This window comes from Balaenoptera physalus (assembly GCF_965194825.1).
Source record: "Balaenoptera physalus genome assembly, chromosome: 15".
NCBI lineage: Eukaryota > Metazoa > Chordata > Mammalia > Artiodactyla > Balaenopteridae > Balaenoptera > Balaenoptera physalus.
In genome coordinates, this window is record NC_138894.1 from 91,281,818 (window position 1) to 91,306,669 (window position 24,852).

At 41.0% G+C, this 24,852-nt stretch overlaps 1 protein-coding gene and 1 long non-coding RNA gene across 8 annotated transcripts in view; one reads left to right on the forward strand and one right to left on the reverse strand.

Annotated features, from left to right (window-relative positions):
- The window catches only part of TAF1B (TATA-box binding protein associated factor, RNA polymerase I subunit B), a 62,963-nt gene extending 45,632 nt beyond the window's left edge, over positions 1 to 17,331 (reverse strand). For 3 of the 4 annotated variants that reach the window (XM_082425844.1, XM_082425841.1, XM_082425843.1), the window contains exons 1-6: positions 17,210 to 17,331; positions 15,714 to 15,812; positions 12,273 to 12,360; positions 10,010 to 10,107; positions 8,269 to 8,364; positions 5,319 to 5,472 (exon numbers count right to left, since the gene is read on the reverse strand). In XM_082425844.1, the coding sequence (XP_082281970.1) occupies positions 5,319 to 5,472; positions 8,269 to 8,364; positions 10,010 to 10,107; positions 12,273 to 12,360; positions 15,714 to 15,812; positions 17,210 to 17,227 (553 nt within the window). In that variant the 5' untranslated portion in view covers positions 17,228 to 17,331. Of the gene's footprint in view, positions 1 to 5,318; positions 5,473 to 8,268; positions 8,365 to 10,009; positions 10,108 to 12,272; positions 12,361 to 15,713; positions 15,813 to 16,183; positions 16,205 to 17,209 lie in introns of those variants that run through there. The other variant, XM_082425842.1, reaches the window with a different exon arrangement.
- Positions 17,332 to 17,377: 46 nt separating this feature from the next.
- The window catches only part of LOC309643261, a 76,428-nt gene continuing 68,953 nt past the window's right edge, over positions 17,378 to 24,852 (forward strand). For 3 of the 4 annotated variants that reach the window (XR_014253656.1, XR_014253657.1, XR_014253658.1), the window contains exon 1: positions 17,378 to 17,493. This is a non-coding gene — a long non-coding RNA (uncharacterized lncRNA). The remainder of the gene's footprint in view (positions 17,494 to 24,852) is intronic. The other variant, XR_014253659.1, reaches the window with a different exon arrangement.

A 24,852-nucleotide genomic window follows, 5' to 3' on the forward strand; every position in this document is an offset into this window, starting at 1 on the left:
TGTACAGTCTCTCATCTCTCCTAAAACCTACATACTAGTAGTGAGAGACAGTAAATAAACGCCTCCCCCGCCCCCCAACAACAACTTGCAGACAGCGGTTAAGCCTAACACAGAAGAACAGCACTGGAGGGGCATACAAAATGATGGGAAGGGAAGAGACATGTGCTATTTTACACGGGTGATCAGAGAAGCCTCGCTGGGAAAGTGACATCTGAGCAGAGACCTGAATGAAATCAGAGAATAAGTCTTAAGGATCTGGAGAGGAACACCAAGTACATTAGCAGAGTCAACCTGAAGGAACATCAAGGAAGCCAGTGTGGCGAGAGCACCACGGGTGAGAGGAAAGTGTTAAGACATGACAGGAGAGAGTAAGAAACCATATTGCTAAAGGGCTTTGTCAGTCATGATTTGTACTTTAGATTTTCTTCTAAGTACGTAAGAAGTTTCTGGAGAGTTTTAAACAGAAGAGCTACATGATCTCATTTATGGTTTTAAAAGGTTCCTCTGGCTGCTATGAAGAGTGGAGCTGGGGAGGGCACACGGGAGACCACGATTCCAGGTCGACAACGACGGGCACTTGTACTGGAGTGGCGACCCTACAGATGGTGAGAAGTGGCTGGATTCTGGACATATTTTGAAAGCAGAGTCAAAAGGATTTACTGATGGACTGGATGTGAAGTATGAGAAAAAAAGAGAAGACAAGTAGGATTCTAAGGGTTTTGGACTGAGCAACAAGGAGAATGGAGATGCCAGTTACTGAGACAAGGAAGATGGCAGAAGATCAAGTTTGACAAGAGAAATCAAGATATCAGAATTGCACAAGTATAAGATTTTATTAAGCATACAAACAGAAATGTCGAGTAGGTAGATGAATATAAAAAATCCTATAGTTGAGAGGATGGGCAAGAGATAGGAATTTTAGGGTTGTCAGGATATAACTGGTGTTTAAAGTAAGGAGTGAGGGTAGATTAAAAAAGCAGGATGAGGAATGACCCTGAGAAACTCCAAGCTTTCTTGGGCAAAAACTCTCCAAATTATCCCTCAAAATCCCCTTTTCCAAATCCTGTAAATCCTTTCTTCATTGCATTTATCAGGAACTGAACTTTCCTTTTTCATGGTTGCATTTATTGTCAGCTCCTCCCAGCACACTCTAAGCAGCCTGAGGACAGTCTTGCTCACCACTGCGTCCCCAGAGCTCAGAACAGTCTCCAGCACGGAAGAGGAACCCAATAAATATTTGGTGACAAACGGTCTAGCAGTTCTACCTCTCAGATTTCATCCTAGTGAAATGATTTAAAAAACATGCAAAGATTCTGGGTCAAGGCATGTTGTGGAAACACTGTTTATAATAAGACAAAAATTTCAAACAACCAAGTGACTGGAATAGAAATGTAGTTAAATAACTCCATGCAAGGGAGCAGTGCATAACAATTTACACAATGCTTTAGATCAGTGGTTCTCAAGGCACAGACCCTGGAGCAGGTATATTAGCATCACCTGAGAACTTACTAGAGCTGCAAATTATCGAACCTACCAGCCTGTGGTTTAACAAGCCCTCCAGGTGATTCTGGTGGATGCTAAAGTTTGAAGACTACTGTTTTATAGAAATATACAAGGACAGAGATTTCCATAAAATATTATGTTAAAACTTTCTATATATATTATATATATATATAACAACATGTAGGGACTTCCAGTTAAGATGGCAGATTGAAAACATACGTTAGGCTCTGTTCTGTCCCACTTCAATTATAAAGAAATGTTCAAAAGATATAAATACAAGAACAAATAACATGGAAAAGGAGACAACAGCAATAAAATTGTAAAAGCTGGAAAGCAAATGGACGGATGATTATTGCCTTAGCAGTGCTGAGAACGCTGGATCCACAGCCAGCAGTAGGGAAAGCCAGAAATCAATCTAATTTTCCCCTGGGGACCGCTAAAGAAAGCTCAGGAATCGGTTAAACCAGGTACCCCTGGAAACTGAGTGAAGTAGGACTAATACTGGAAGGATAGCTTGAAAGTCCGATTAAGAAGAAGTTAGGCACCCAGACTTCTCCCCAAACTCCATGCGGCCAAATGACTGCTCCCCAATCTTGCCAGAAAATTGGAAGTTTCTCCTCTAGAGACAGTAAAACAAAGGGCTCTCTGGGATAGGGCGTCAGTCACATACACAGTTGAAGTAGGGGTATCTTACTGAAAACAGGAGGATTAAGTGAACATTTACATATTGAGTATTGAGACAACCCCCTCCTCCCCTGAGGCCTTTTTCCCACCCAGTTCCCAGAACAGTCGGGGTTACAACCTCCAAATGGAAAATCTGATCAGCTAAGGGGGAAAAAAATTAAAGATGACAATGCTGAAGGTTCACTAAGAAAATAAACCAGAGCAGAGCTGACAAGATTAACCATGGGTACAAAGTTTCAATCCACTTTTCAATCTCCATTCTTAAACAGGACTAGCCTTCTTAAGCTCGCTAAACACTTGAAGAAATCCTCTAATATAAAAAGGCAAGGCCAAAACAAATTTTCAAATCAGTGGGAAATAATATTAATATCCTCAGCAAAATAAGAAAAGATGCTCCACAAAAATGAGGGAGTGAACCAAGAGGGAAGATGAAGTGAGATCAAGGAAATAAGAAATTTAGCAAAAGAGAGGTGAAAGAATCCTTGGAATGGTGGTAAAGAGATCCCAAAGACAGCTGGGACACAGGTCTAGAAATACATCATTCTAGATCAGAGCAGCTCAGAAGCTCCAGAAAGTCTATTACAGAAGATGAAATTGACAGAATATCTAAGGAATTGAGAGATTTTCAGAACTGAGGGGAAGCGTGGAGATACATTAGTAATAAATTATAGATTAGTAATAAATAAATAGAAAACTAAACAAATAACAAGACAATTATCAACTCTGGAAAAACTGAAAGATATACAGAAAAAGTAATCATAGTAAGCTATGTGGTTCAGTTCTGAATAGCATTTATACACTTACAATTTAAGCACCAAAACTTGACCCAGTAAAAAATTATATTGGAAAGATAGAGAATGAGAAATTCATAATTGTGTGTTGGTAACTACATGGGGAGGGGGGCAGTGAAGGATGAGCCAAAGAGCTAAGGCTTCATCTTCCAGAGTGGGAATTTAATCGCTAATGTCCAAAACCGGAAATCAAGATGTAGTACTAGAAGCATGCGATAGAGATACGCAGGTTGCAAAAGAGTTGAAAATGAATGCCTCTTGGAAACAGGACATTTCGGGGAGACAATGAACTGCAATTTATTTTTATTTGTTATTTTTGTAATTTATTATAACAAGTCATAAATTTATTTGAATTAACATGCACGTAGAATTCTGATTAAAAAAATTTAAAGAATGAAGAAATAGCTCACATTTTTGCAAAACAAAATAATAAAACTCTTTCCCTTTCTCTTTATATATACATGAATAAAATACCTGAGCTGGGACGAAGTGAGAGAGTAGCACTGACATATATACACTACCAAATGTAAAATGGATGGCTAGTGGGAAGCAGCCGCATAGCACAGGGAGATCAGCTCGGTGCTTTGTGACCACCTAGAGGGGTGGGATAGGGAGGGTGGAAGTGAGGCCCAGAGGGAGGAGATATGGGGATATATGTATACTTATAGCTGATTCACTTTGTTGTACAACAGAAACTAACACAACATTGTAAAGCAATTATACTCCAATTAAAAAAAAAACAAAAACCTTTTGGAGTATAGTAGAATACAGTGGCAGTGGTTATTCTGGGGTGATACAATAACTGGTGATGTTATTTTCTTTATGAATATCTGCATTTTTTTGGCCGCACCTCGCAGCTTGTGGGATCCTAGTCTCCTGACCAGGAATTGAACCCGGGCCCCGGCAGTGAAAGTCCTAACCACTAGACCGCCAGGGAATTCCCATGAATATCTCCATTATATAGTTTTGTAATAAGAGTTGTTTTAATAGTTACACTTAATGTAAAAATGAAAATAAGGCTCTAAGGATCATCATTTACTAAAAAACAAACATGCAAACAAAAACCCCTAACATAGGTAAATAATCACGATGCTTTATTTAAAAGGCTTGGATGGGGGTACTTCCCTGGTGGTCCAGTGGGTAAGACTCTGCACGCCCAATGCAGGGGGCCTGGGTTTGATCCCCGGTCAGGGAACTAAATCCTGCACGCATGCCACAACTGAGAGTCTGCATGCCGCAACGAAGATTCTGCGTGCTGCAACTAAGACCCAGCACAGCCAAAATAAACAAACAAACAAACCAAATAAATAAATATTTTTTTAAAATAAATTAAAGGCTTGGATGGTTTAGAGTCCTAGTCCTCTGGGACTATCTGAGCCAGGCTTGCCTGAAAGCATGGAGAAGGAAACGCCAGAGATTCCATGCTGCCCAATTAGCCTATGATTCTAACTTCTTTGGACACAAAATGTAACTTAACTGATATCTGTGTCATTGTGCAGTCCAACAAGAAATGTAGATATGCTGAAGAAAACAAAACAAAACAAATGGGGATATGCTGATAATAGGAATTTTTAATCTTTGGAGGGCAAGGGGCTTGCAAAGAAGCACTCCATACTTCTGATGTGTTTTGTTGAAAATTTTATATAACCATGCTTAATGCAGATTTCAACAATCCCTAACACCAGAGGTTTTGGAAGCTATCTCTCAAAGAACTATCAGCACACACCAAGATTCTAGCAATCTATAATAAATTCTTGGTCTGTTCTTTGAGCTCTGTTTTCTACCACTTTTTTTTTTTTTTTAAAGGAGTGTGGAAACAACTAAAATCATGAATGAATGCTTTCAGGACGTCTATATCTGTAACCTTAAATATATTCCTTATCTACTTTAAATTATGGAATTAAATCAGAAGGTAAGACACCTGTATACACACACATAATATGGTACGTTTTATTCAGCCTGCTATGCTGAGAAACTGGGCGACTTATCTTTGACTCTGTCTATCTTACCTTATGGCTAAGTTCTGTCATTTCTCTGCTGCAACTTTTCTCCGAAAACTCTGAGCCCACACCTATCTTTATGGAACTAGCATCCTTTCTGGACCTACTTACTGTTTAGCTCCCTTTAAAAATCACACCAAAAAACTCGTGTAGAGACGATGTACCTTTTTAAAAATTGCACTAAGATTTCATTTAGTTTACCTTTCTCCTTGCCATATGATTCAACAAGTCATTCTGCCTTGCTAGGCCAAGTTTCCCTCCTTGGAATATGAAGAGATTAGACTATTTTTAAGATGCATTGCCAGCTTTAAAACTCTAGGTAGTTTGATTCTCATCTTACCTGATTGTGACACTTTGATGATGGGGAGAGGCTTCTGAGCGTGGACATCCGGCTGAGATTCCGCTCCGCTTTCAACAAACGAAGGACAGCTCAAGTCACTCAGCAGCTCAGGCTCACTGTCCCAGTCTGAATGACTTGGATTATCTTCTAATACCTATTTTGTAAAATAATATAAATTGTGACTTTACAGGAATTTACAACATAATTAACTTCCACAAACTTACACAATTCCTGAGCATCACAAACACCAGAGGAGGAGCCCCTCTAGAGAGCTGCAGCCGCCTGCCCAGTCCGAGGCCGAAAGACCCCGACTTCCGCACGTAGCTCCCCAGCACCTCCCGGCAATGCTTCTTGGAGAAGGGCTTCAAACGAGCGTGAGCAAGGAAGCAGGCAGACGTGTCAGGCCTCCTTCTCTCTGTAACTAACACCTCTCTTGCAGCTCTAGTATCAACACCAATAAAAACATCAAGTGTCAATAATGAGTCCAGGCACACTAAGGCTTGACAAGGATATACTATCTCTTACCCTTGTTTAATTGTTCACACATGTATTGTTGAAATGGTGGTCAGAGTGTCCCTAAGAAAGGTCAGCTGGCTGGCTACCTAAAGGCCTCACTGACCGACATTACCTTGGGGAACAGATCACAGTCAACAAGCCATGCTCTCAACCATGCAGGCCAAGAAACTTGATCTTATTATGAGGAGATAAAGCTCGTATTAAAGAAACTCACAAGAGAATGAGACAAAAAAATCAGGGACAGGATAATGCTTGTGTCTTCTGTCAAGCACATCCCCTCCGACAGGCGAGCCCACGAGGGGCCAGGCAACCATAAAGCTGGCTGATAAGTGGAGACTCTGAGAAAACCGAAGCAATCCTGAGGAAACTTCCACGGGCTCCCGCAGGCAACCGTCTGCTGGCAGCTCCACCACGCGCTCTGCCCTCTGTCGGAATCTTCTGGTGTGCTGTCCACGCTCCCCTCTAAAGCCAGTGTCTCCCTTTGTGCACTCGATCCCACCCCCTTTCTACTCAAAGATTAGCACTCCCTTCTATTCCTTCTCCATCAAGAATTTCTTCTTTCTCCTGTATCATTCCTATCAGTGCACCATCATGAATTCGGCTTGAAGAAAAAAATTCCCCTTGACTCCAGCTACAACGCGATCTCTCTGTACTTCTTCGCAGCGAAATGCCCAGAGAGAGCTGTCCAGACCTGCTGTCTGCAGCTCCTCTCCTCTCAGTGCCCCGTTCCAGCCGAGGTTTCGATCCCACTGCTCCGCTCTTCGACTGTCAGCCCTCTCCCTTCCCGACCTGGAGGCGGCACTTCTCCCAGTGGATCACGCCCCTCCTCGTGAAACACTCTGTCCCTTGGTTTCCAGAATGCCCCCTTCACTCCCTAGGCTTTCCTCCCACCTCACCCGTGGCTCCTCAGACTTCTTTGCTGATTCCTCCCTCTTTTATCCCAGACACCTTAACCCTGGAGTGGCCCAGAGCTCAGTTCTTGGTCCTCTTCTCTGTCTTCACTCCTCAGGGATGTCATCTGGTCTTGTGGTTTTAAATACCATTTACTACATATATTGCTTTCAATTCTAAAATGCACTCCCATGTCTCCACATTTTAACATCCCTGAAATCAGGATGTATCTTACAATCAGTGGCATGTCATGATTTAATCTGCAGCATTATCTTTTCTTGGAAGTACTTAAAATAATGGTGCATCTTACAAACAATGGCATTTTAGATTTGATTATAGTGTAAGCTGCCAGCTTCTAAATTTACATCTCCAGCCCAGACCTCTCCTCTGAGCTGAAGATTTCTATATCTGAGGACTTGACATTTCCTCTTGGATGTCCAAAAGCTGTCTCAAACTTACGCCCAAAACTGAACTATCATTATTCCTGCTCCACCTGCTACTTCTTTTTTCTTTCTTTCTTTCTTTAATTTATTTTATTTTTGGCTGTGTTGGGTCTTCGTTGCTACGCACGGGCTTTCTCTAGTTGCGGCGAGCGGGGGCCACTCCTCGTTGCAGTGCGCGGGCCTCTCGTTGCGGTGACCTCTCTCGTTGCGGAGCACGGGCCCTAGGCGGGCAGGCTTCAGCAGTTGCGGCATGCAGGCTCAGTAGTTGTGGCTCGCGGGCTCTAGAGCACAGGCTCGGCAGCTGTGGCACACGGGCTTAGTTGCTCCACGGCATGTGGGATCTCCCCGGACCAGGGCTCGAACCCGTGTCCCCTGCATTGGCAGGCGGATTCTCAACCGCTGCGCCACCAGGGAAGCCCCCACCTGCTATTTCTAAACTTCTCGTTCTTAGGACCTATTTCTTTCACTGCTGGGTCACTAAATTCTGCATGTGGAACCTACGAGACCCCAACCAAACAAGGAAACACTGGGCCAAGTTTCTAAGCTCTTAACAAAAGTCTGTCAAATAGATTCAGAATCTCTTCCCAGCCCTGGAGAGTAAGTATCACACATAAAACACATCAACGCTTACCAAACCCACGTTTCTCAGCAGTGGAATCCGCCCCTGCCCCAGATAAAATGATCCATGGCACACTTACAAAGCACTAATAGCAAACTGCTAAAAATCTAACTGCTTTGATGGATGGGGGTGGGGTGGTGAAACACCCAGATGATAACTGAGCTGAATCTTGAAACACCAAGTAAAGGAAGTAGGTGTTCCAAGCAGAAAGAATAATATATGCAAAAAAGTTTTTAATAGTACAATGGTAGAAACTCCTTAAGCTTCTATTTAGAAACTTAACCACAAATTTCAGATGTCAATGTCTTACTTGGGGTCAATGTCTAGATCAGTGACCCTGTCCTTCTGGACTATAAAGGAAACCTCTTCACTGAAAATCCTCTGACAGGCATCATAAACCCAGGTAAGGTTGAACCTCGTCTTCATCTCTACCTTTCGCTAGACATGTTTTCTGGTCCCACTTTTCAGAATTGTGACTTACCGTAGTTTTCCTTCTACTGGTATAAACTGGGTTTTTGCAGTATGCCTGCTTGCTCTTCTGAAGGTAGCGCTTCCAAAAGTTATGTAAAACTTCATTCTAAGGTAGAAGGGAAATGAGTGGTGCTTCAGGTTATGATGAAAAATATACTGGCACATCTACACCACAGAATCTCTACTCTCCTGTACTTTACATACTGCTTCCATCTAAATGTATTCTTACCTTTCTTACCTAAATTTCCTTTAGAAGAATGATCATTTCAATGTCAGGTATACGGGAAGCATGGAATAAATTCTTCTTAATCTTAGATTTTAGTTCCTTAAAGTCACCTAGTTGAATCCCTTCCTTTGACAAGTTAAGCAAATTAAGATTCAGAGAAAGAAAGCAACTTACATGTGACTACACTTCCAGTTAGGGGCAAAGCTGCTACTGGGTCCAGTGATCTACTGACACCCCTCCCTCTCACTGCCCCCACCCTCGTCCAAGTGAAAGTAAAACAAAACAAACAAACAAAACAATTTTTCCATTTATTCGTCACCTGCTAGGTACAAGGCATCCATAAGCTTTAACACAATCCTGCAAGATAGCTATTATCTCTTATTTTACCACTGAAGAAACTGAGTAACTTTGCCAAAATGACCCAGCCAATAAGTAGAAAAGCCATGAATGGGATTTGGAGTCGGTCCTGATTCCAGAGCCTGTGTTCTGGCTGTGCCATTTAACTGGTCAGGTCTAAACAGTTATACTCATTGGTTAATTTCAGAGAAACTGTTTTCAGGATCAATCCCGATGAAGCAGGTAGAAGGCTACACAGGTGTAAACCCTACTGAAGCTATTTGGTGTAACTAACAGAAACCACTTATTGAAGAACACTTATACGTAGGCTGACTATGCAAGGAGAAACCAGATTCACAGAGCCCAGACCACCAGTAACCTTACCTAACGCGATGACTGCCACGGGTAAGGCTCAGGGTCCACGTAGGCCACGCACTGGCCCCCGGGTCAGCCTGCCAGCCTGCCACAGACACTGGTTTGAACGGCAAAGGCTACTTTACGGATCTCTTCTTGGTGACTTCAGGAGACATTGATCTTTCTCCCTTTTCTTTTTGCTCTTATTTTCATTTATGAGCATATTGCTATATACTGTCGTGTTTACTCACTCCACATATGCATGAAACCCTCTCTCCAGCTAAGCTGAATCCAGCAGCACCAGTGTCATCTGGAAACTTGTTAGAACTGAAAATCCTTGGGCCCTACTCCAGACCTACTTAATCAGAAACCCTGGAATGAGGTCAAGCAATCTGTGTTCTAACAAGCCTTTTAGGTGATTCTGATACACACACACTCAAGTTTAAAAACCACTGGTTTAATGTATCGCTCCACAAAGTGCATTCTCTGGAACTCGAATCCCGATGGCTGCTACCCACACACACACATGCCAAAGGACTTTGCTCTCAAACTGTGAATACTGCACACTACGTCCCCTAGGAAATTTAAAAGCACGTTAACACATAAAAGGCACCAGTAAGCGGGCAAAGTTATTTGTTTTGCTTTAACCCAGTGTTTCCTAAATACCTGAAGACTAAAACCTTATTTTCTTTTGGATGTATTGCTTGCATCCAAATAAATGATCCTTTCATTAGGCCTAATGTTATTACTGAGAGCCCTCCTTAGTATCACTCTAAATCCACTGTTCTTCAAACAACAAAATGTAAAGCTAACATCTAGGCACAAACGGACTTACCTTTAACTCTGGGCCTACTCCAAGGGTCTGTAAGGCTTTTGCTTGTTGATAAAGTATGTGCTGAAAACCTTCGCACACATACCAATCCCAGCCTTTCTCTAAATGACAAATGACAGGCTTCAGACATTTGCACTCCTAACTTACTAAATGTAATGCTGCTACATAGTTACAATTGTGTTTTATACACTTCAACTGGAATTTCTTCGTACCCCTGAGTAGAGTTTCCATTCTTATACTCTCTTGCTTCCCATCTGGCAAATCTGTACATAAATGCTAAAGCTAAACATCATTTTAATAATTTATCAGATGTTAAATATTTTAAATTATCTGTAATTTTTCTGAAATGTTAACGTCAGAGACAGAAAAATGAATAGCCACCACCTTAAAAAAATGAAATAAGGTTTATAAATGTATACGGCACTGAGCAATGCCCAGCAGAACCCTAAGCGAAAGGGTCCTCAACACTCAGCCACTGCTTCTACGGCTCCTCTGCTCCAACTCATACGGAAAGGGAACAAGGAGTATTTGGAGAATGAATGAACGAAAGTGAGGATGAGAAGCTCCAGGATCGCAGGAAAGGATAATAAAAATATACAAAGAAAATAAACTGCTCAACGGCATTCTCCCTTTCTCAAGATGGTTCCAGGTTCTGGGGTGAAACTGAAAGCAAGGAAACTAAGATTTATTGAGCTCAGCCTAGTTACCAGGTATTTTAAGTAGGTTATTTTCTTCCAACCTCAAAACAACCTTGAGAGATTGTGACGAGAACTGCCACTACAATGGACAAAGCTACACGTTTAAATAAAACTACCAGTTGAAGAGAATGTTAAAATCTGTTAAGACCCTTATGTTTTACCCCTCCCTACTGTACAAATACTGTAACTCTTTGAAAAATATGTTATGAGTGCACAGCTTCTGAAGTCTGTTACCGTGACTCCAAGAGGCTCTCTCCCCTCAGAATGTCACAGGACTCCTATGCCCCTCCCTCACCTCAAATGTCACAAGGCCTCCCCACCCCTGCTGACTAACGCACTTTCTGGAAAGGGTCTTAGCTTGTATAGGAGTAAAATAGGAAGCCTGTAATTTTGACGCTTTCCAAAGGTGAGGGAGTTTAAACTCTCCAAGCTCTATCCATGTGTGCTCTCTCCTTCCTGCACACCGCTCTGACAAACTGATGAAGTCGTATTTTAAATTCTCAGTCTGGGTTCCTATTCTATATAATAAACGGTATTACATTCTCACTTTACAGATGAAGAAACAACTAAGGACAAAGAGGTTGAATATAAGACTCAACATTTAATTTGAAGCACCTGACGTTCCCTCAGCAATTTAAGTTTAAAATATACAATTTTAACTATTAGATAGGTCAAGTCCAAATTAATCAGGTTTTACTCTAATAAAATTTAATTAAAATTAATCAGGTTTAGCCTAATAAAAATAGTCACTACTAAAGGTTAAACAGGAACATGAGTTGGCATTTAGGCAGTCTCTCTGTTATTCATCTAAGAACAGCAATGTATTTCATTAACATTTATATATATAATACATTTCATGTGTGTATCCTTAAAGCTACCTCAGATAGAAGAGTCCACCATTACCATTAGCCTAGTTTCAAACCTGAGAATCTGGCCCTAGGCAATTAGTCACAGAAATAAAAAGCATCAGCTAAACTTAACCTCAGATTCTTCTCAATAATGGTTAATTATTATGTACTCACTGGATTAATGAAATAGATTACCTTTCAAAGCACAACCATGCTGAGGTTATTTTAAGGGAAAATAATTTTCCCTATTTTAAAAGGGTGTGTTCAAAATTCAGTGTGAGAAATGGATTTCTGAAAGCTGAATATCATGTTTAACTTGCCTAACCTGACAACTCCACAGCTGATTCATTTCAGAAAATAAGCATTTTTCTTTAAAAGCACAGAAAATCATATAATAGATAACAGATATAAAACAGAAAAACATATACCAACAGACAAAAAGAAATATGCTACCTTTGCTATTATTATTTTTTGCATAATAGTTGCTCCACTGGAAAATCAAGTCATTAACAATAAGCAGAATAAAAAATGGACATGTTTTAAGACATGTGCTTCCAATTTTACCATCAATAATTATCCACTCTAATTCTACTTTGGATTACCTGCTTAAAATTCTGGCAACTTCTTTAGGATCTATTTAAAATTCCATTCCACATCCCCAAATAATGAAAGTGAAAGCATGATTGAAAAATGCTAAGTACATATGACGAAAGAGCTTACCAAGTTTTCGTTTTCTTTTAAGTCCCCGGTTGATGGCTTGTATTTTAGTATTAGGAATAGCCCCAGTGTTTATAACTTCCCTAGATCTCTGCAGGAAATAGAAGCAGACCATTAAAAAGACCATAAAAAGATAGTTTTACATCTCCTTAAATATACTGCCAAGCATGCTCTGGGATGTATAATGAACCAGACTGTGAGTGCCAGGACCAATGATGGTAATATTTTGGGAAAATTAGATAAAGTGTAACATTCTGGTTAGCCTTTATATTGCTTTCTGATTCAAAATTTCTCAGTACCTAAAACTGTGCCAGGAATACAGTAAACACTAAATAAATGTATGTCAAATGAATAAACTTTTATTTTAAATCAATTTTTAATTGTTTGAAACCAATTGTAAAGTCAAATTTATTCACTTTTTTCTCTATCCAAAACATACTTTGAAATTAAAATAACTTCTGTATTCACTGTAGTCAGCAATGCCTAAGCTACATACAGATTAGTTTCGTCCTACTTTTCTATGTGTTTGAATAATACTCTAAAACAGCTTTATTTATGAAATTATAAAAGTGCTACTTTTATTCTTAATCAAACCTATAGGATTTTAGAATGACTAAATGCTGAGTACAGTTCATCCCAAAGTCTTCAATTCCAAGTCCTCTCAAGGGCTGGTACCTAAGATTCTGGTTCTCTCACAACCAAAATATAAAAGAATTAGGTCTAAATGATGGGGAAAAGGTGAAGATTTTTAACCAACAGGGAACATTTATATATTTGTCCAAATTTAGAGATTTGGAATGAAATTTATCTTCAACTTTCATTAAGAACAAAAGAAATGTCTCTAACAGGATCTTTGGAATACATCCTCGCCTGTTAAAGAAACCACATTCAAAGCAGTTCTGGTGGACTGGGTTGGCCACACTGAGAAAATAAGACACGTGAGAATACACACCGAAGCAGTTACCCAGCAAAAACAGGTAAAACGTATAAAGAGTAGGCAAGGAAAAAAAAAAAAAGGCTTAAAATCTGGATTAGACAAAATGTGAAATAACTAAAAGCTAGAAAAAGCTACATATACAAACTGAAGCTGTAACTAATTAAATTACTGAATAGTTATATTGTGGAATATTTATACAGTCAGTTAACACGTCCACAAATGTTTAGAATAACACAGGACAATATTTATTAAGAAAGAAGATTCAGTGGTACTCACCCACATCCCCTTTCCCTTCTCATATACAGAAAAAAAAAAAAAAGACTAAATGGAAGCTATCGAAAGAAATGTTGTATGTTGAGATCACTGATAATTTTAGCTTTCATCTTCATAATTTCTAAATTGTCTACAATAAATCTGCTCTTATGATCATAAAAATCTATTAAACTCACACAATTCTAGCATACACCTTTATTAAATAGCCACAAAATACTTCCGAGAATGTCTATAATATAAATTGGCCAGATTTAAGACCTGAAAATTTTTTTCCTGTATAAAATCAATCAAGATAACATTCTAAGTCCTTTATCAGTTCAGAAGGCCTTCTTCCAGACGGTGGAGTATCTAAAACATGAGAATTATATACAGAGTAAGTTGAAGGGCAATGAAAGGAGCAGAAAAACAGGGAAAGTTGTGCCACAGCTTCCACTCTTTGCAGGTGCAAACCACCGTCTCAACGGCCGTCCCCCACCCGCTGGATTTCCACACCGCCACGCCACACCCCTGCTCTCCAGGAAGGACTGATCGTGTCACACTCTATATGAAGACAATAAAGCCAAGAGAAACCACTGAAGTTGTGCAACACAGAGTTCTGCCTATCACATGGGAGGCACTGAGACAGGTTCTGCATCTGTTGAAAGATGGTGCCCACCCTCAAGAATGCTACATTCTTGACAAGTTATTCCATACAGGCTGATATCTTTCAGATGTGGAAACAGTGGTATTAGGGGCTTTCAAGTTAAAAAACGACTGCAGCAGATTTTATCAGACAGAAACAAACAGAAACATTATCAAAGACAGAAATAAAAGGAAGCAATTAGTTAACGTAGTTTAATTTCTCCGAAAATGGTATATGCTGCCTTCATCGGCTAACGGTAAACAGTCCATTTAGACACATCTTCCTTCACCATGTTTACATTTGCACTGCTGGTACAAAAGCAAAAACTATTAATGCCTCAATATACATCAAAGCAAACTGCACACATTGAAAGTGTACAAGCTGATGTGTGAGTATGTGTGTACACCCACGAGACCATCACCACAAACAAGGTAATGAACATATCCATCACCTCAACAATTTCATCGAGTGAGTACGTATCTTCTTAATACTCTGCGTGACCAAATGGGAAGCAGACTGAAGAACAAAGACTGTCTCAAGGAAAAGCTCTTGGGTGACTGAGTTGCAAGCTAAATTAACCGCTTTTCTCAAGAAAACAATTTTTTACTTCATACATTTTGTCCAGGCTTTTAGTTGTTTAAGGTGGGCTCCTGTTACTCCATCCTGGCCAGAAGAAGTTCACACAGTCACTTATATTTGTCCCAAATTTACCTTTCTTATATAGGCCTATACGGCAAAGGTAGTACATCTGTTCCTTCCCGGCTCTGTAGACTTTGAGCAAATCCCTTTCCAGAGAGCAGAGTCCTGGCATGTTTAGCCTGTCCCATAGCAGGCCATCCACACCCTTGATTATTTTGGTTATACTGCCCTGAAGGTGTGGTAACCAGGAGAGGACCCAGCACTCCCAGTGTGAAGGTAGCCTCATTTACCAAGGTTCCACAGGACAGTAGGCCAACCTCTACCTTAAGAGACAGGTGTGGTGGAATGAAATGACCACTGGCATCGGAAGCCTGAGGTTCAAGTCCTGGCTCAGCACTCTATCCATGTGACTATGGCAAACTCACTCAACTGATGACTCTTGCTTGCCCCATCTACAGACAGGTGTAATAGTATACATACCTCACAGGTTGTTATGAGGAGGGGATGAATTAATGGATGAGAAAACACTCTGTAATGTGTAAGGCACTGTACAAAGATATAATGACGACGAAGCACATTTCTCACACTCCCAACAGTCTAACATTCCGTCTTCCAAACCTCTAAGCTACCACAATACATTAAAAACTCTTAAATAAGTGGTAACTAATAAAAATAAATGCATCATCTTGTAAGTGCAATTTTAATTATTTCCCCTTATATACATACTACACAGTCTGAATCAGGAAAACATTTATATATGTGGCCCAACATAATTTCAAAAGCTCATCCTAAATCTACCTTACAAAGTCTTCAACCCTTGTGTAAGCATTTGAGGACCGCTTACATTCTTCATATTTGGACATTGCCTGAGTAATAAAAACAGATCAGTTTTGGGGGGACCTATGCCACACATTAGGCTGAAACTGCAACTTTTAAAGCACAAGCAAATTCATAAATGAGGTCTGTTACTTACTTCTGTAACATTGTGGCAAGAAGTGCAATAATATTTGCCTTCATCAGTGAGACCCCAAGAGACAGCAGCACACTGAGAACAGCGGTCTTTGAACTCTTTCTGTAGGACAAAAGGAAAACCACATCCAATACATTGTACCTAAACCCTGCAGTTCTACTTAGAGGGTTCCCTACAATTTTACTCTATACATAAAGAATCACTGAGAATAGAAAATATACCAGAGGGATTATCTATAAACAAGAAGAACAGTTCAGTCTGAGCCATTTGAAACGGAATTAAACTATTAAAGAAATGTTTCTAAAATATGCAGTGTGTGAGGGTGAAAAAAGAAAAAAAGACAAAGAAGACAAGGTGGTAGGGGTAAAGTGGGAAAAAAAAAGGTGAGTAAATAAAACTCCTTGAACATGCTGTGAGGAAAAAGATGGTAAGATTCAAGTATAGAGAAGACTTAAAAAATAGAAATAGCATACCATTTGGAACTTCCTCCAGGACACTTAAGAACACATACCCTCCACAAAGGAACCAGAGTTTTATTAGGGTTGTTTCAAGTTTCGATTTGTTCACTCAGCAATATAAGGAGTACCAACTATGTATGTACTACGCACTTAACTAGGTGCTGGGGATTTGAGGGTGAGCGAAACAGACAAGATCCCTACTCATAACTATACATGCTAGTGGTGAGTTCCAATTGCTAATTTCATTAACCTAGCATCTACAGACGTTAACCCTCATTCAGTAGACATTTATTGAGCATCTACAATGAGTAAGGCCTTCTAGCACCATAATTCTTCTGTACATACATAGACTGGCACCAAATTACCCATTCGCAACTCTCTGCTGCGAGAAATCTTATTATCGTTGATCTAATTACCGACTATTCCTCTAACGCCATCAAAGAGTGGCGTTTTATGAAGTGGGTCAAAATGCATGCCAAATCTATTTCGACAAGTTGGTCAAGTTTTCAGTGACCCCATGTGGATAACTATCGTAATCTTGGAGTGTCCCCAAACGCGAATTTGGAATTCCTGCACAGGCCATGGCTAAGATTCGCAGAGACACCGGCAGGGGTTACTTGGGGGCATTCTGCTTCCAAGCCCGGCCTCCCTCGCCCAACCTCCAGCATCAAAGGGAACTTCTAGGTGGTCCCGTTTAGAGGAGATGAGCCACGTGGGTGGCCACCCCACAAAACCCACAACTTCAGCCTCCTCCCGAAACACACTCACATCGACCAACACCCCACCGTCCCTTCACCCACAATCTCACCCAGCCAGAAACTCCAGCCTCTTCCCCCAAAGCGCGGGCACACGCGGCCCGCCAGCCCCGCCAGCCCCATCCCTGTCGCCAGCCCCATCCCTGTCCCCACCCCGCAGCCTTCCGCCCCGTCCCCGTTCGGCCAGTGGCCGCCCCCACAGCCAACCGGCGTCTTCCACCCCTTCTCCTCAGCCTCCCTCCCCTCCCGCCCCGTCGCCCGGCTGCGCGACACTCAACCCACTCACCGCCTCCTCCAGGTCCATAACGGCACCACCGCCGCCGCCGCCGCCGCCGCCGCCGCCGCCGCCGCCGCCGCCGCCGCCGCCGCTGCCGCCGCCGCCGCCGCCGGAGCCCGTTACCCCGGCAGCGAGCGCAGCTTCCGGGAGCGGCGGGAAGAGCCCTCCGGACGGAAACCGAGACCCTTGACTTTGGATTTCCGTCTCTTGCGGCGGCGGGAAAGCTTCCGCTAGCTCCGGGATGAAGCTCCACTAATCCTGCATCCGCAGACAGCATCCCTTTCCTAGTCGAGGTAACTAAAACCAATCAGTAAAAAAGTGGGCGGTGCCTACTGCTGAGAGGATTCAGTCTCTGTTCCGACAGCCGTTCCTTCCCGGCCGCTCTCCTGCTTTCGGGCTGCGACGGGGGAGCGGTGGCGTGGACTCAGAGCGCGCGGGGCTCTCCACCTGGTTCTGGCACAGGAGAGGCACCGGGTTCTGGAGAAAAGAACACGTGGTTGAGTTAGACCTGGGTTTGTAATCACGGCTTTTCTGCTTCTTCGTGCCTCAATTTCCTCCGCTGTAAAAATTAGCTGTTACCTGTGGGTCCCTTGCGATGGAGCCTCACATGGTAAATGCTCGTTAAATTTAGCTTTATTGTTGTCCCTTCATTGGGCACTTTCATTTCATTAAACAGGCGCTGTTTTAGGTCTTGGGGATTCAGCAGTGAACAAAGTAAACAAAAATTCCTGCCTTTATGGAGATTATAATCTGGTGGGGAGAGACAAAAATACATAAGGAGAATATATGGTATGTTAAACGGGCATGAGCGCCAAGGAGAAAAATAAAACAGGAAAGGAGAATGGGAGCCATATTGTGGTTTCAGTTTTAAATGGAGTGGTCAAGAAAGGTCTCCCTGAGGTGGTGACCTTTGAGGCGAGGGAGCAGGAACCATGTTGGGAACCTCATTCCCGGCAGAGGGAACAGTGAGTACCAAGGCGCTAGTCCTGAACCTCATGCCAGACCATTTAAGGATCAGCAAGGAGGTCAGCGAGTGGCTGGAACAGTGAGCTAAAGGGAGAGTAGAAAATGAGGCAGGGGCAAAATACAGCTCCAAGGACTTAGACTTGGAGAAATTGGAGACGCCGTTGGGGGAGTTACACAATCTTACATCTTTAACAGATTACTCTGGCTATTGTGGGGGGAATAGACTGGTAGGGGGCAAAGATAGACGTTGGGAGGCAAGTCAGGAGTCTGTTACAATAATCCTGGTAGCTTGAACAGGTAAAAGCAGTGGAGACAGTGAGAAGTAGACAGATTCTGGACATGTATATTTTGAAGGTAGAACCATAAGGATATCTTGATGGATAAGAAGCCCATCAAAGCAGCTATCGAGGATGAAGGGAGTCAAGGATGACTTCAAGATTTTTGTCCTGAGCACCTGGAAGGGTGAAGCTGTATTTGACAGAGTAGGGGCAGACTATGGGTGGACCAGTTTGGGAGGGGGGTAGAGGAGGAATCAGGAATTTGACTTTGGACCTGTGAAATTAGAGATGCTTATAAGACCTCTAGGTAGGATGAGAAGGCAATTGGACATAGCAGTCTAGTATTCAGAGGCAAGTTCTGGACTGGAGATATATATTTGGGATTTATCTCTGTCTAGATGGTATTTAAAGTCATGAGAGTAGAGGAGATCACCAAAGGAGTAGCTCTGTATTCACTCACTCCTTATTCACCTGTCAATTCATTTCTTTTGCAAAGTCATTAAACAACCACTATATGGCAGGCACTGCGCCAGCAGTTGGGAAATGAGAGAGAAACAGGACAGGGTCCTTGCCTTCAAGAGGCACCCAGTCCAGTGGAGCATTCAGTCTTATTATTTTAATCATGGCATTAGATAAATGCTCTTCTCCAGCTGTGTCACCCAGGTCATTTACCAGGCTTGGCTCTGAAACTTCAAACTCTTTCCAAAAAACCTTACCCATCTTCAAAGCATTAAGTATTGTCATATGAACAGCTTGATTATAAGCCTCTAATTTTATAGACAAACCCTGATTTCAAATGTTGAAATTTTACAATGGGAAGGGGGCACTGCTGACTGCCCAACTAAATTGGAGTTAGTATATTGAACTGAAGTATGAGCACCATGGCATCAGGAAGTTTTGTCTTTTTGTTTATTGCTATATACCCAGGGCCTAGAACAGTACTTAGCTTATAGGATGTGATCAATAAATATTTGTTAAATGGATGGATGACTTTGTAAGATTTTTATATATATGCAAAATATTTTAAATAGATGACGTATCTTGATTTGAGACTTTGGACATGTGGTTGCACAGAAATGAGTCACAGATTTTCCCAGCCATTCCTTAACAAAAAATTGAGTGTTTTGAGCAAAGTCAGACTCCTTGGAAGAAAATGTCTTCTTAGACTGTAAGACTTAGATGACTGTTTCAGCAGAGAAGCTTTAATATGCATTTCTTAAAACTGGTTCACATGCCATTGCTGACCTGTCAGATTGGCACAGATAATTTTTGCTTAATGGAAATAATCAGTGGCAGAAGGGCTCAGTGAGATGGACTGTGTCTTGTACTGCAGGTGAGGGTGAATGTGGGGCATATTTCTGGAAAATAGTTCAGCTGCATAACAGGTGATATGGTGGAGCAACGTTGAGGCAATGCCGAGAAGAGGAAACAGGGAAATAAAATTAGAATGGAGATAATAAACCCTTACAGGGATTGAAGAGTCCCTGGGCCAAGATTTGATATAACACCAAAGCCTGATTGAAGGTATTAATATATCTAAAGAAAGAATGTGTAATCAGCAAGAGATGTATTTAGCCCTTCAATCCTAACAAAAGGAGGACCTAACCATAGCAAGGACCCCCACACCACTATTATGCCCACGCAGTCAACGTCCCCAGGGTACCATACCTCTTAAGTGACAGACACAGAATCCAACACAAACTATTACTCAATTCTGCCTGTAGGGAGAGAGGACACTGAATATAAAGGATATTTTCTCTGGGTATAGATTACTGGATTAGCAGTTGTTCTTTCAGCTCTCTGAAGACATGGTTCAATTTCTTCTAACTTTCATTGTTTCTGTTGAGAAGTCAGCTACCAGTGTTATCAACTATATACTAAGTAACTAGAAAATTCCCAATTGTTTGGAAATTAAGCAATAAACTTCTAAATAACCCAATCAACTGGGCAGTCACAATGGACTGACAGAACATTTTGAACTGAATAAAAATGGAAATGTATCACAGCAAAATTATGAAATGCACTTAAATCTGGAGGGAAATTTATAGCCTGAAATTCATGTATTAGAGAGAAAAAAGAAAGGCCGAAAATCAGTGATACAGACATACATCTCAAGAAGTTATAAAAAGAAGGTTAAACCAGATAATAATAATAATAATAATAATAATAATAATAATAATAGAAGGAAGGAAATTAAAAAGAAGAGAGATTAATAAAAGAAAAAGCAAACATTCAGTGGGGGGGGGCACAAACTAATATTAACTCTTTAAAAAGAATCATAAATTCAGTAAACCCTGGAAAGACCAATCAAGAAGAAAAGCAAAATTAATCAATATTAGAACAATAAAAGTGACATCACTACAGATACCATAAACATTAAAAAGATCATAAGAGGATACAGCTCTAAGACAATAAATTTGAAAATGTTGATGAATGGACAGATTCCTAGAAAAACACATAACCAAGAGCTATGCAAGAAGAAATACAAGATTTGAACAATCTTATATCTATTTAAGAAATTGACTCTATAAGTAAAAAAAAAAAAACTTCTCACAAAGAAAACCTCAATCTCAAATGGCACAGCTGGTAAATTCTACCAAAATTTTGAGAAAGAAATAACACCCATCTTACACAGACTGTTCCAAATAATGGAGAAAGAGAGAGCAGTTACCAATAAATTTTGTGAGGCTACCTTAAACTTGACACCCAAATCTGACAAGGATATTTCAAGAAAAGTAAAAATTAAAGTCCATTCTCTCCTCAGAACAAATGAAATATCAGAAGATTGAGTGCAAGTCCTTTGCTGTATTCAGCAATATATAAATAGAACAGTAAATCAAAATGACGTTGGGTTTATTCTAGGAATGCAAGGTTGGTTTAACGTTGAAAAACAATAACAACAACAATTTAAATAGTAATCCAGATAGTGTGGTGCAAGGATAGACAGAAGATCAATGGAACTGAATACAAAGTCCAGAAACTGACCCATAAATACATATAAGATAACCTGATTTTCAACAACGGTGCTGCTAAAATTCAGTGGGGAAAGGATTGTTCTACAATAAATGATTCTGGATCATTTGAATTGAATTCATATGAAAATTATTGACCCCCTATCTCACACAAAAATTACTTTGAAATGAATCACAGACCTATGTGTGATAGGTAAAACCATAAAGCTTCTAAGGAAAAAAAAAAGTAGGTAAATATCTTTATGGCTTAGTATAGGATAGATTTCCTTAAAAGATCACAAAACAGCACTATACATGAAAGGAAAGATTGTTATATTGGACTTCATTAAAGTTTAAAATTTTAGTTCATCAAAAGACATTGTTGGGCTTCCCTGGTGGCGCAGTGGTTGAGAGTCTGCCTGCCAATGCAGGGGACATGGGTTCGAGCCCTGGTTTGGGAGGATCCCATGTGCCGCGGAGCAACTGGGCCCGTGAGCCACAACTGCTGAGCCTGCGCGTCTGGAGCCTGTGCTCCGCAACGGGAGAGGCCGCAACAGTGAGAGGCCCGCGCACCGCGATGAAGAGTGGCCCCCACTTGCCGCAACTAGAGAAAGCCCTCGCACAGAAACGAAGACCCAATGCAGCCAAAAATAAATAAATTAATTAAAAAAAAAAAAGACATTGTTAAGGCAAACAAAAGACTGAGAGAAGGTATTCATAATTCATATATTCAACAAAAGACTTATCTCCGTAACAAAGAATTCTTACAAATCAATTAAAAAACAATTAAAAATAGGCTAGACTTGAACAACTATTTCACAAAAGAGGACAGCTAAAAGAACAATAAATATATGGAAAGGTGCTTAACATCATGAGTCATCAGAAAAACAAAAATTAAAACAACATTGAGATGCCACCACACATCTACCAGAATGACTAAATATTTTTTAAAAATTGAAAGTATCAAGGTTTGCCAAGAATATGGATGAATTGGGTCTCTTCTACATTCCTGATGGGAGTATAAGTTGAATATTTTGGAAAAGTCTTGGAAGTTATACTAAATCTATGCTAATTATGACCCAGCAATTCCACTCCTAGATATATACCCAAGGTAAATTAGTGCATATGTTCACCAAAAGATATGTACAATTATTTTCATAAACCTTTCTTTATAATAGCCAAAAATTACAAACAACCAAATGTCCATCAACAGGAGAATGGACAAGCAAATGTGATTTAGTCATCCAATGGAATACAGTACAGTAATGAAGAGGAATGAACAACTGCTACATAAAACAACATGAATGAAACACAATGACATGCAGAAGAAGCCTATGGTGAATTTAAAATGGCCTTAAATTTTTTGCCATTTCTCCCATTGGTTCTCTTTTTTTTTTTTTTTAAGAATTTCACTTTTATTTATTTATTTATTTATTTATTTTTGGCTGTGTTGGGTCTTCGTTTCTGTGCGAGGGCTTTCTCTAGTTGCGGCAAGCAGGGGCCACTCCTCATTGCGGTGCGCAGGCCTCTCACCATCGCGGCCTCTCTTGTTGCGGAGCACAGGCTCCAGACGCGCAGGCTCAGTAGCTGTGGCACACGGGCCCAGCCGCTCCGCGGCATGTGGGATCTTCCCAGACCAGGGCCCGAACCCGTGAACCCTGCATTGGCAGGCAGACTCTCAAACACTGTGCCACCAGGGAAGCCCCTCCCATTGGTTCTTGAAGTAGAATATGATGTAACAAAAACCTGGGACTTCCCTGGTAGTGCAGTGGTTAAAAATCCACCTGCCAATGCAGGGAACATGGGTTCGAGCCCTGATCCCACATGCCGCGGAGCAACTAAGCCCATGCACCACAACTACTGAGCCTGCGCTCTAGAGCCCATGAGCCACAACTACAGAGCCTGCATGCCACAACTACTGAGGCCCGTGTGCCTAGAGCCCATGCTCCGCAACAAGAGAAGCTACCACAATGAGAAGCCCATATACTGCAATGAAGAATAGCCCTCACTCGCCACAACTAGAGAAAAGCCCCCATGCAGCCACGAAGACCCAACGCAGCCAAAAATAAATAAATAAATAAATAAATTTTTTAAAAAACCAAAAAAACCTAAAACATGTGCCCAGATCTAATCCTATCCTAACACATACCCCTTAGACAGCAAAATACCAGAGAAAAATTATGAGCATGCATACCCATTATACAGATATGTATTTTTGTATATATTATATACATGCAGGACTGTTCTAGTGATGTATATAATAGAACACTCATAAATATATGAAATAAATGTTTATATGTTTATTGATAAGATAAAAATTTAATTTACTTATTAACATAATAAATAACTTTCCTTTCAGTGAAAATACTAGTAAGAGTTATGTAATTAAAGAGTTCACTAGTCTTTAAATCTTGGCTTAATACTGTAATACAGTGATTTGTAGTTTTTGTCCTAAGTTCAATTTAATAGTTCTTTTTAATGGCAGTCATAACAGAAAAAGATACCTCACAAAGATGCATAGACCCAAGTGTTTTCATAACAATGGACACATTTGCAAACATCTAGTCTCAAAATGCTCTCTCCATAGCATAAGTTACTTCAAAAAAAGCAGTTACTTTTTTATGCATTAAACAACTGAGTGCCTAGCTTGTGCCAGACACTTCTTATTTATTTATTTATTTATTTATTTATGGCTGCATTGGGTCTTCGTTGCTGTGCGCGGGCTTTCTCTAGTTGTGGCGAGCAAGGGCTATTCTTCGTTGCGGTGCATGGGCTTCCCATTGCGGTGGCTTGTCTTTGGTGCGGAGCACAGGCTCTAGGCGCGTGGGCTTCAGTAGTTGTGGCGCCCAGGCTCAGTAGTTGTGGCTCGCTGGCTCTAGAGTGCAAGCTCACTAGTTGGGGAGCACGGGCTTAGTTGCTCTGCGGCATGTGGGATCTTCCCGGACCAGAGATTGAACCCGTGTCCCCTGCATTGGCAGGCAGATTCTTTTTTATTTATTTATTTATTTACTTTTGGTTGTGTTGGGTCTTCATTTCTGTGCGAGGGCTTTCTCTAGTTGCGGCAAGCGGGGGCCACTCTTCATCGCGGTGCGCGAACCTCTCACTATCGCGGCGTCTCTTGTTGTGGAGCACAGGCTCCAGATGCGCAGGCTCAGTGATTGTGGCTCATGGGCCTAGTTGCTCCGCGGCATGTGGGATCTTCCCAAACCAGGGCTTGAACCCGTGTCCCCTGCATTGGCAGGCAGATTCTTAACCACTGCACCACCAGAGAAGTCACCAGACACTTTTTAGATACAAGGAGGAGATAAAGCAATAAACAAAAACATCTCTACCTCATGAAGCTTACATTCTAGCTGAGGGAGACTCATAATAAATAAATAAATAATTATAAAATATGTCAGATAGCAAAACACTGCCATGAGGAAAAAGAAAGCAGACTATGAAGATTGCGGGTGGG